Source organism: Pelobates fuscus, chromosome 9 (assembly GCF_036172605.1).
Source record: "Pelobates fuscus isolate aPelFus1 chromosome 9, aPelFus1.pri, whole genome shotgun sequence".
NCBI lineage: Eukaryota > Metazoa > Chordata > Amphibia > Anura > Pelobatidae > Pelobates > Pelobates fuscus.
In genome coordinates, this window is record NC_086325.1 from 148,829,194 (window position 1) to 148,842,140 (window position 12,947).

Below are 12,947 nucleotides of genomic sequence, written 5' to 3' on the forward strand. Positions count from 1 at the left end.
TGAACCGTAATATTACACATTTTATCGTTAAATTAAACACAAATATTTTTTTCCTTTTTTTTTTTTTTTTTTTTTCTTTAACTATATTGTTACACTCATATGCTGAAAGGAACAAAGTTGCATTTTTTTTTTCCCATTTTCCCAACCCCAGTTCCCCTCATATAAGTATTGAGCAGCAACTGCTTGAATGCGATTGTAGAACATAAATGGCTTAAACAAAGTACAGCTGGTAATTTTAATGGTAACTGGGCACTGACAAATTAATATACTTGTTAGAAATTATAACCCTTGAAAAATAAATTGGACCCTGTAATGACATTTTTGTATATATTTTTTTTCTATTTATACACACTTTATATCGCTGTATCAAACAGCATTCTACCACTACAGGGTCTATTGCAACAGACTTTGTATTCACCTTGCATTCATCTACCGCAACTGTGAATTTCTCATTTATGCCGTATGACCCTGTAACAGGAAAACAAAAACTGGCGTTTGAATACATAACGCAGGAGTTCCCATGGCTTATATTTTATGAAAAACAAGTAATTTCTTTAGTAAAGTTCTAGACAGCATCCTAAAACCACTTTAATGGAAGGCGTCACCTTATTTTGGCTAACTCATAGTACGAGGTTCCATCATTCATTTCAAAGCACATAGCAGTAGTCCATCATTCATCTCAGTCATTTATATAAGCTGAATAACAAGAGAGTGTCTTTGAAATTCCATTGAGTGTTGGGGAGGATGCTTCTCATTCTGTCTCTGTATTGTTTGCAGTATGCAACTGACTACAGGCATATTTCATTCATTCGATTATATGGCAGACTCCAAAACACAGAAAAAAAAGAAAATAGTAAATGAATCACTTAAAAATAGAGGTTGCACCATCTTCAGCTACTTCCAGACTTTAGCTTCATCGAATGTTCCCTCTTGATCAGCCTTTGTCTCGAAGGACCTCTGGAGTTCCGCAAGATTTGGTTGCAACAAATAGTGTGATATAAAGGTGTGAATGTAATGCATAGGGTTGGCTGTCCAGATCTCCTTGTTATTTACTTACATTTTAATACAGTTATAATACTACTCCCAAAGCAAATGTTTAAGGAAATCGAACCTTTTGTACTTTTCACCTCTCAAAGAACAGTGTTCATGCAGACATGTAGGGTCATACAGGCACGATAATGAACAGAGAATGTAAGCAAATGCATTTTTGATACAGGATGGCACAAAATTCAGCTGAAAATAATATTTTCTTCTCCAGAAACATGTAAGCGGAGATGTAAAAAAGCCATGCAATGTTCGCAACCGTTAGTAATAAGGCTTTCCGTTATTCCTTCGCAGCTATCACTCGACATTAATATTTTCTACACATGCTGTTTTAAACATTTTGGGAAAAATATATATATTTCATTTTTATTTATTTTATCATTTCACATTTTTTTTTGTCTTCATGGTTTCACAAATGTTATGTTGTTTGCTTGATGATTTTTTAGATCCTGTTCATAATTTGTTTAAATACAATCCCTTTGCTTAAAATTGTGTTTATAAAGCAAAGGTATGGTTGTTAAAGAACTTTTAAAATGCTACATTCTTCATTCAGATTTACATAACTGCCCTACATCAGTAGTTTCAAAAAGCAGTCCTTCGGGAACATGAAAGATTCGGATTTAGAAAATGCATAATTCTTTTCCAATGGAACAATCAATAAAACATGGTTTGATGCTTGTTGTCGAGGACTGCTTTGAGAACAACTGTCCTATGTTATAACAAAAAAATTAAAATAAACAAAAGGCAAGATGACAGAAAAACAAAAATTCAAAAAGCCAAGATGTCTAATGGGTGCGTTCGCAAAGCTGAAGACACACCTTTCATTTGATTGGTACTCTATTGCTAACAATAATCAGCTCATATATAAATATATTAAAGGATGATTAAAGACACAATGATGGAAACCAGAATAAAAATGGCTGCAGATGAAGTGATATAACTGACATTTAAACATTTTTTTATATTTCTTTTATGTGTTTGAGAGTTCCACTTGAAAGCCCCTAATCTCTTCCCTGCCTGATCTAATGAACTTTGGCATCACCTTTCTTTTTCTTCAGTTACAGTATTTACACATATCCGAACTGACATCTAGAATTTTATAGGATTTTATTGTTTGAGATGCAGTTTGAGCTTATGATTGCAAATTTGAGAATTTGTTCATTTGGAAGTATCTATACCCAATCTGTTAAAGGAATCGTAACACATTTTGGTCTTGAGTATCATGACTACTTTTGTTGTTGCTTGGCAGAGTTGACTATTGTTGTCTTCGTTGTTTCATTTTGGCTTTGCTGACCTACCAGCAGAACAAAAGAAAAAGAAAACAAAGGGGGAAAAAAAGAGAGAAGAGTCCGAAAAGTCCTATTTCTCGCTGTTCTTGAAGACTAGTTTGGTATTCTGTTAGAGAGATGTCTCCACACTGTGCAAAGGGCTTTCAGGGTTGGAAGAGGCAGCTGACCTGCTGGTGTCTGTGGTCAAGTAAATGCCGCTATCTATGGCATTGTTGTTCTTGTTAGGAGAAGGAGGTGGGATGGACCAGAGCACTTTCTCCGGAGGTTCATCACTGTCTTCCACATCTGTGTCATCAATAAGGGGGATGTTATGGATATAATCGTTGATCAGAAACTCAGGGGTAGTCATGAAATTGTGAATAGAGGTCTTTGATTCAGGTTTCTCTAGGCCTTCGTAGAGGGAACTACGGAATGCTTTCACCACTCGGATCTGAAAAGGTTTATGTTAGGTTGATGAAAACAGTAAAAAAAACAATGAAAAAATATGGGTTGGTGTTGTAAGAGTATGGTAGAAAATGGATGACAGGAGGAGTTAAAGGGAAATGAAAAACAAAAAAACACACATTAGAGATGCCATGTTTTAAGATTTAAATTTGACTTGCTTCAGTCCACAATAATTGTATGTACTTGTTCATCCATGACAGAAAAATATTTATATTTTTGGACTCTGCGGTTAATTTATTTTATAATGTCTCATCAGTTAATTTGTTTGTACATGCTATTTGGGAAAATGTATTCATTTCGCATTTCAGATATTTCTGCAGACTAGGAATACGATTGAGTAGTTAGGGATTTATTAAGGTTAAAGAGATAATATATATGGGCTCTTCCTCATTAATGCTACATGACAGTCATGAGACATTCATTATATTTGATGACCTCCTTAATGATATTTAACAAGTTCTTCTCTTCAGACGATAGAAAAACTGAAATAAAATTTAGATGCAATATTTCAGTTTTGAGTAGAATAGTGTATCGTGATCAGTAATTCCACTAAAAAGCTGTGAATGAACTGGCAATATACATCCAGTGCATTCTTTGCTGGTCTTGCTATTAAGATGCATACATATTAAGATGCTGGTCTTCATATTAAGATGCATACATACTTCTCCAACATCGGAGCCTAAAGATGCAGGATAACAGGTGGGGTAAAACGGGGTGACGGGCCAGTGACAGCTGCATCAATGGACCTGCCCAAAGAGTACAGACCTGACCAAAAAGATGTGCAAAGGGATAACCAAAGAACTGGCAGATCTACTTGGCGTGAACATACTCAAGCTTGCTGCCAATCAGGCAGGCCTCTCAAGGGAGGACCATGCAGGGACTTCTGTTTCTGATGATGCATTCACACTGTGCTTTCTGTGGACAGTTTCCTGGCATCCCCAAAAGCAGGACACTAGGGAACAAAGTCGGTAAGGTGTGATAGTAGCCAAAAATAGGTACTATCTCGCTAAATTGGAACAGTTGGAAAGTTTGTGGGTATGATTTATGAAGGTGGTGAGACAAACCTTTTTTTGTTTTTTTCTTGAAACCCCAGCACTGCATTTTATTTTACCATATATGGGGTTTGTTGAAATAATGAGACAAAAGTGTTAATCTGATAATAATATACATCACTAGCGTTTTCTGGAGCATCTTGGTGGGATTCTCCAGTGAACTCATCGCTCCCTCGGGATAAATGGTTAGCACGCTGAAACCTACTACGAGCAGCTGAACTTCAGAGGTCTTTCCCTAGAGATCAGTTGCAGAGATAAGCCTGTACTAAAATAACTAGGTAAAACAAGAAAAACTCACAGGCACTCCGAATTCAAGCCGCAGGCAGTTTTATTGTAACAAAATGCAACGCAACGTTTCAACCAAAAAGGTATTTTTCAAGCTGAGCTCAGCTTGAAAAAGACCTTTTTGGTCGAAACGTTGCTTTGCATTCTGTTACAATAAAACTGCCTGCGGCTTGAATTCGGAGTGCCTGTGAGTTTTTCTTTTTTACCTATTGTTCTGGGATTGCTGGTCCTGCTCTGGAGCACCCGTGGCCGCTGGGAATGAGTGCGGTTCCTACCATCTATTGTACTAAAATCACTGTCACTGTAAGCAATTTAACATAAAAAAATAGCCAAATTATATCTTAAAGCGACAAAATTATTCCACTGTTATTGTTGGGACAAGATATAGAGAAGTGCAATTTCTATAAGAAGTTGAACATCCTTCACCTTCTAGAGATTCATATGATTAACAAAGGGCATACAGTTAAATACTAAAAAATATTTGGCATATTTATCTTGTGGTATGTCTTGTAAATTGTTCTAGCTGTTTTAAAGGAACACTAAAATCAGCCTCGTTACTACAGGTCATTCTAGTGGTTATGATGACAAAAGTGTCCTTTACCTTATTTCTCTTGAGCTAAGCCCTGCATACAAAAGCTTCCGGCTCTCTCTCATTAGTAGTGGATTCAGGGAGTGGTGCCCATCAGATCCTAGGTAAGAAGTCAAACCATTCGAAAATGATTTGACTACTTACAATGGGTGATGTTAGAGTACTTATGACACCATAACCACTACAGTGAGCTGTAGTGGTTAAGGTGCTTGGAGTGTAAAAAAAACAACACTTTAAATTTGGTTGATTTATTTTCCCTTTCCTTATGGTATTCTAGTTATACAGAATTAATTTCTTAGCATTATATATCATTTTTTTTTTGGATGAACAATAACATTTCGTTCATACATTATTGTTGTCTGACACAGATTTTCTGACACAGATTTTAGAATAACTTTTATGGGGTAAAATGGATTGAGTAGAAAATATAAAATGTGAATGGGACATGACTGGGTACACATGTTTTATTTACACAAACAGTCTAGACAGAAATATAGGAATATGTCGTTTCACGTGTACAAAACAATAAAGTACTAATGAGACGTAAAAGATACTGGAACAGAAGTACGATACTTTACTAAGAGACTACTTCATAAAACATACATTCACTATGTGGAACACCAGACACAATACAGAAGCCATGAAATGAAATCCATAATCTAAAGGGAAAATGAAAAAAGCACAAAGAAAAAAAACTACAAAACTGTCGGGGTGGTCCTGTTCCCAAAAGTGAGTAAAATGGTAAAACCCAGAATCTAAGTGGGTTCAGTATTGCATTTGTGAAACAGAAAGAAAGTGATGCTTGCTGTAAAACAAAATATACAAAATATAAAAAAATATAGTGCATTATATTTTATATTTTGTTTTTTATATCTACGGCGAGGATTTTACCTACCCATAGAAAGAAAGAAGCCTGCACCTATATCCTAAGAATTAGGATTACTCCACTCCAGGCCATATGCAAAGAGCTATTAGAGGGCTCTAACAAATGTGAGTGTGCATTTTTATACTATTTATTGATTTTTGGTTTCCTGACATATTGCACTATTTTTTGCTCTTGTGTTTATGTTACATATGCATACCTGATTCGGTCGGGCCAAGATTTCATTATTATATCCATAGGCAGGGATTGTATTGCCCAGGTGCTACATCTAGAGCTCAGGGATAGCTCCCTACACTGTAAGTGTATTTCCTTCTGTTTTTAATTTGGAAATTTGACATACTGCACCATATATTTCTCCTCCCTTTTCCCACTACATGTCACATGGAATTTGAGGACTCCACCAAGGTGCTTCGCACAATATTTAATCTCCTCTATAGATACATATATAATGATGGATGACAAGGCCCACTTTAGGTAAGTATTAAAATAAAGTCTATACATTTTTGGTGGATTTTATGAATCCTTACCTGCGATGTAAGAAATTAGTGGGGAAACAAGTTTGTTGGATTGTTTGGAACGTGTTATCGGCAACAATGTTCTACTGATTGTACTGTACACTCAATACGCAGAGTTCCATTCACCGCCAACATTGATGGTCCACCAAAACGAGTGATAATTGTAAAATAACAAGATGGTCCATCACTCCCTTTGGAGGAAACCAAAATGTTTTTGAGCACCAATAAAGGAACAGGAGATGAAGAATTGCTTGATCATATTGTTATTTTACCGTCGTGTAAACCCAGCGGGAATACAGAATTCCCCTTGAGCTATCCATTATATAACAAAATAACTAAGGAAATGTGCTTTTTTCATATTTCTCTCCAGATATTACGATATTCTTTTGTTATTGTCAATGTTGCATCTATTGCAAACTATTTTTTCACATTTTCAAGTGCCCTTTCTCCATTGAAGAGCTGGTCTACACAGCAAACTTTTCATTTCATTAAAACTTTGGAGAATTCATAAATAACTTTGGTTTGCCGCCTTTATAAACAAAACAAAAAAATATCTCAAAATATTTTTCATTGCATCGATTATTGTCTTTTTAGGAATTATTTTCTACGTCGGTTCAATGGAGAAAGGTGTCCAACTTTTTGGAAAGGCACTGTCCATATTAAAAAAGAGAAAAAAATAATGGGAGTGAGCATCACCGCATACAAAATAAAACATGCTACAGAGAAATAAAAACATCTTAATATTTAAAAAAATAAAAATAAAATTGTGTACAGAATGAAAATAAAGCTAATGGATGCCTTGAAACAAAGGAACAAAAAAAAAAATAACAGTTAACAAAAGTTAAAACAATAGACGAAAAAATAAAGCTTTTTTTTCTGTATGAGGGAAATGCGTTCATGCTGCACTTGAGACCCAAAATAAAAGGAAGAAGAAAAGGGACAAAAAAAAAAATTAAATAAAAATCAATATATTTTATGATGATTGTGTTTAGCGTGATTTGTAAAAAAAAGGCAACAACAAGAGGAGACTCGGCCCACACAGTGAAACAGCCTTGACTGCTTGGAAGTGGAGCCCAAAATTTGTTATCATGCATTATAGCCACAGTAAACATTCGAGTATTAAAGCCCATCATTACTGCATAAAGGCACTAGCTTTGACTGACCGGCCTCTTGTGGAATAAGGATCGGAGCATGCGAGGATGATTTTAATCTTCCATGCCTCATGGAGGGAAGGAATGGAAGAGATGAAGAACGGGGTTAGGTAGGTAAGCCAATGGGACACAGAATGGTAAACACCTGGATCTGCCAAGTAAATGATGGTAATGAGAAGCTACGAGCATGGCTTTTTAAGTTTGTGACTTGTGAATGTATGTCTTTAAAATCATGGGGTTTCATTTTTAAATCCCCTTCTACAGCACTTAGTATATTCAGACTCAGTTCAAACATCATTGGTTCACTTTCTTGTTGTGAAATTACTTGAGCCTCAATTCACTTTTGTGAGTTTTTCTGTGACTTTCTTACTTTGAATTTTTTTTTGTTTTCTATAAAGAACAGGTACTTCATCAATAGCTAAACTGCATTGATCTTACTGTTGAGACAAGTATATTCACTTAGTCATTTCAGTCTGAGAATAGATTAACTGTTTAGAGGTGTAATTAGTGTGTGACTGCTACGATAGTCCTCTGATAGATTATTATTTTGGGTTTTATTCTCTTGTGTTGAGTGTGAATGTTGCCTAAACTTTTGAAGAAAAATGTGTGGTTGCATTGATGACAGCATTAGGCAAATACGGTTAAAGAAGAAAATGAGCTTAAGAGTGAAAACAGAGTGGCACAAGGAAATATATATATTTATAGGAAAAGCACTTCTTGCAGATCATGCTCCATCTAGAGAAGAGCTGGGTCAGCCGGTTTCCATCCTTGGGACCACTGAAAGTCTGAAGGAGTAAATACTTGTTTTGTGCAGTATAAGTAAACATGAAATGCACGGGGGTTCTTTTAAGCACTTAAGTTGACATTTCATTTCAGGCTTTAACGGACCTTGTAAAATTGTCCTAACGCATTTTAAACCATATTTATATAATATGAGACTAAAGCTCATCCATGCATTGCACTGTTGGAATTTCTGGTATAGGAATGTTAAAGCCTAATTATGTTTTTTAACCTTGCAAAAATTTGTCTAATATTTTTTTTTTTTAAGATAATACTTTTTTTTTTTCTTTTCGAAAACATTTTTACTTTTTTATTTTCAGGATTAAATTTTTTAGAATATTTGTAACTCAGAAACTCATTTTTTTACATATGTTGATCAAAGGAATTTCACTGATTCTCAGCCCAGTCTTGATGGTATCTATTCTGGTTAAAACTGTACAACTAATATTGTTTTGTGAATAAACTCCTCAATGGTATTTTTTTTATGTTTTGCTTAAACAATGACTGTTTCTGTCATATATATGAGAGAGAGTTGGTGTGTTCTTTGTACAGAGGATTCGCTAGATGTGTGCCATAAAAAAAAAAAAAGAGGAAAATAAAATGTGATGGAAAAAAAAATGTTTAAGAATAAGAGCCTGAAATGATACATCAACTACAAGGCTCCCAAACACAAGATGGCGTCTCAAAGGATCCTGATGGGAAAGAAAGTGTTAACAATTATCGTTCTGTTGAAGATTGCTGCAAATAGGAGAAAAGTATGCACAGCTATGAGTCAAGAAAAACGGAAGCAATGTTGATATATCAAGTTTTAAATTGGGCCCATACTCGAAGGTTTACCTTTGTCACGTGTTTATTGGCATACTACAGGAATTTTGATAAATTCTCTTCTGTGTTAGTTTTGACAAATTTTTCTTACATTTCTTTTTAATATTTAATAAAACTATGCCTTTTTCTTACCACAATGCATTTTAGGACTGGATGTTGACGTGATGCAAATGTAGATGCACATGGCATGTGTATGATGGAAGAAGATGTCTGCCGTAGATGGCAGTGTGCACGAAGCACAGACTGTCATGTAGGAAGACATAATTATTTGAGGTTTTTTTAAATGCAAATTTCTTCTGTTTGGAATATTATTTTTGTCGAAAATTCCTGGAAGCGTGCTCTTAGGAATTAATCAAAATAAAGATTGTTGCAAAGATTTTTTGTCATATGCTGGTTATGTGTACAATGCCAGCTATTTACTGAGCTTTCTGCTTTAAATGCGTGACAAAAAGCGTTAAAAATAGCAGCAAATTATAAACTGCATTGATTGCTGTACAATAAAAATGTATATCCTTGAGGTTAGAGCTGTCACATTGTCCATGATCTCTAATTAAAACAATTAAAACACCAGTGACACCAAGGAGCTGTTCTTAGAAAGCGTAGCGCAAGCACATACTTAGACGCACTTGTGTCACAATAAGGTCACTGAGTCAATGCACAGAGCAACCCAACAGTTCTCTGTGAATGCTCAGCCATTAGTGGGACTGGCCAGTAGGATTGGTAGTCACCTTGGTGTGCATTCACACAAGACTGACATGCCTCTTATTTGTGTGGGCCCCGGCCCCTTCTTAGTGAGTTTGTTCCTTTGGGTGATGCCAGTGGTGCAGGTCGTAGTATCGATACGCCCACTTAGGTCCAGCCACCCCTTTCCTGACTACAAACTTTGAAAGGTATGGTACTTGAATTATTATTACTGGAAGCATGATTAAGTAAATCATTAACTCTCGAAATTATTATATTTTCTGCATATTGCCAGTGAGCACTATCCATGATTTTCCAACAGCATGTGGGATTTGTATCTGTCTGGGAATTGATTCTACCTCTATTTGGCTGTTAAGATATTTGTTTTCTGTGGAATACAAGCTTCATCACATTACACATGTAATGTATTATAAAACACACCAACCATAATAAATAAGGCTATAACGTTCATTGATAATTACTTGATGGCAAAAATCTATTCTGACCTGCAGCAGGTTCTAATTTCGCATAGGGTTCTAAAAACAAGTTTTTTAAGAAATTTAATAGTTTCTCATCTATGCAAAGAGCTTACTCTTCATGGACTGGAGGCAAATCAGATTGGCTGTTAGGAAATTTTAAATATTGGCTGTTGGAGGATCATGCCCATTTTCAATTATATGTTTGCAAATTATAGAAATAATATACACTAAACATGACAAAGTACTTTTATTTATTTTATAGAAGCAAACATATTTATATCCTTTTTTATAAATCCAATCGGCTCTCAAGTGACATAATTTTACTTCAAATCAATCTATGAGATCTGGTTAAAATCTACTAGATTCATTCCAAATGGGCCTGACTCCTCTCATCAATACGATTTCCTGTCTGCTTCCATTTTTTTTTTTTTTTAGGATGATAGAGGCTGTTGGGGAATAGAATAATCTGTAACTTTAGAAAAAAAAAATATTTTCTAAATTTATTTTCTATTATAAAAAAAAAAATTAAAACATTTTGATTAGAAAAAAAAGTATATTTTACTATAAAAGAAGCAAAATGATTTTATTGTTTCGGGTTACTTTAAAAAAAATTAGGAAAATCACACACACACACACACAAAAATTATAAATCACAGGAAGCTCAACTAAAAAGCAGTTGTCAGTTAGCAGTTGTCAGTTAGCAAGGGAACATACTTAGCTGTGTGAGTAAGCAAAATGCAAAGAAATATTTTAAAGAGCATGACTAGTACTGGCTAGAAGCAAAATACCATATATATATATATATATATAGAGAGAGATATAAATAACAAAATATGTAAAAAATATAAATAAGAATATGGCTTTGGAAAATGCACGCCATTGACTGAAAAAGACCAGACGAAGCAATACATGAATAATTATAATAAAAATAATCATGGCTGGACAAATCTCAAGTCACAGTTTAGTTGTGGACTACTTAATACTGTGGCCCAACATTCTATTCACTTTTAGATGATTAACTTCAATCCGTTTACCTCCCTTCCTAGTTTGTAAGAAATCAAACCAGCCGCTAATCTCAACACAAATTTGTCCAACCTTGATTATAATAAATTATCACAGTGAATGTGTAAATGCAAAAGTGAAAGAAAAAAAAAAAAAAAAAGGAGAATAAAAAGAAAGAAAAAATAACTCTTATAAAGGTGTGGTTATAAATATTACTACTGATGAGCAGTAAGGAAATCGGACTCACTCCCAGCAGAGCTGGTGGCATTGGCAGCTGAGAGAATTACGTGAGTGGGAGTAGAAATGTTTGTTACATCATGGAGTTGGCTGAGGACTGAGGAACGCCGACGCACGGCACCCTGAAATGAACCGCTTCTCTTGAAGGTACTCACTACCTCCATCTGTGGGAGAGAGAATGAGATAATGTTTCTTTTTTTTTTTTCGTTCTTGGAAATAAGTTAAAAAAATAAATAAAAAAAAAAATCTTCTCTAGGAAACAGGGAGGACAGGAAAATAAAAGTTCAAGTAAACAACCATTAACTGCGTAACAATTCATGCCAAACGTGCGTGGGCTGATAAAATAATCACGGATGTTTACCAATTTTTGTCTACAACTACTGGTATATGTTTATAGCAGCAAACACGTCTATGCAATAATTTTTCGGTCCTCCTAGAAGACCAGATTATTTGAGATTTCCATGTGCATCTCTCCCTTTCATCATTCAATCTCCGTCTGATTTGCTCTTATTATCTTCCTATCTTATTGTTTCACTCATTCTTTTCTTTCATTTTTTTAAATTTGTATTACATTATCATTGCTCATTCTCTTAGTCATGGTAGATCTTTCACCATCATTTTTCTCCATTCTTTTACGTAGCAATTGCTGTCACGGTCTCTATCAATTTCATTTTCTTTTTCATTCTCTTGCGCAGCAACCGTGATTTATGACATTTCGTGTTTTGTTCACTGTCTTTCTCATTATTTTACTGTCTCTCTCATTCTTCTGCAAACTATGCTAAATTTGATTTTTTTCTCTCACAGTTTAATAGCCTCATTCTCTTATTATCTTGAAATCTGTCCCATTTTCATTTTCTTTCTTACTATCTTGCCATCGCTCTCACTTTGTTACTCAGTATGTTATAGCGTCTTTCTTATTCTTTTACTCACTTCATTCTAACGTCTCATTCTTCTTCAATACATCTCTCATTCTCTTACTATCTCATAGACTTTTGTAATGTTTGTAGTTTTCTTTCTAGGGTCTCACAGATGTGCTCGTTACATCCGACAACTGCAGACAACTTGTTTGATTGATTGTTTTTTTTACCATGCCTCAACTAAGGAAGCTTGATATTACCCTCATTACCAATTAAAGGGAATATTAACATGCTGTAATCTAAAATTAAAATGTGTATTTTCACAATGAACTTTGCTTGATGTTTTTGACTCAATGGTTTTAGCTACTTATTAGGGTCTGAATGAAAACCAACACTTAAATTTTTTACAATGGCGTGCAAATATGTAATCCTTTCAATTAGTGGTTATTGTGTTAATATGTCAGGCTGAAGACCCTTGTTTGAATATAGGTGACTTAAAGACATTTTCTTATGTCCTGACAAATTGGGGGATACATGAGGTCAGGTATTTGTCAGGTCAGGTATTTGATCACATCTGACAAGTTGTTACGTAGAATCTAAGTGATCAGTAATTAATGGTTTAATACTTGAGGCTAACCAACGTAAGAAAGTAAAATGATCAGAAAGTTAAGAACTTTACTACTTGGGTTTAACCAATGACTCTAACCCTTGACTGTATCTTCGCTGCTAATAGGGAACACCAGCTGAGACACTGATGCAGGTGCAATTTCACTCTTTAGAAAACTCACTACATGTCAACCTTGTGTGTGTGTGTGTGTGTGTGTATGAATGTGT

General features: G+C 34.8%; 1 protein-coding gene across 5 annotated transcripts in view; it reads right to left on the reverse strand.

The window, feature by feature from the left end:
- Nucleotides 1-2,197: 2,197 nt before the first annotated feature.
- The window catches only part of ATP2B3 (ATPase plasma membrane Ca2+ transporting 3), a 123,942-nt gene continuing 113,192 nt past the window's right edge, over nucleotides 2,198-12,947 (reverse strand). For 2 of the 5 annotated variants that reach the window (XM_063432719.1, XM_063432718.1), the window contains 2 exons: nucleotides 11,267-11,420; nucleotides 2,648-2,763 (listed from right to left, as the gene is read on the reverse strand). In XM_063432719.1, the coding sequence (XP_063288789.1) occupies nucleotides 2,738-2,763; nucleotides 11,267-11,420 (180 nt within the window). In that variant the 3' untranslated portion in view covers nucleotides 2,648-2,737. Of the gene's footprint in view, nucleotides 2,764-11,266; nucleotides 11,421-12,947 lie in introns of all 5 variants that reach the window. The other 3 variants (XM_063432717.1, XM_063432715.1, XM_063432720.1) reach the window with 2 other exon arrangements.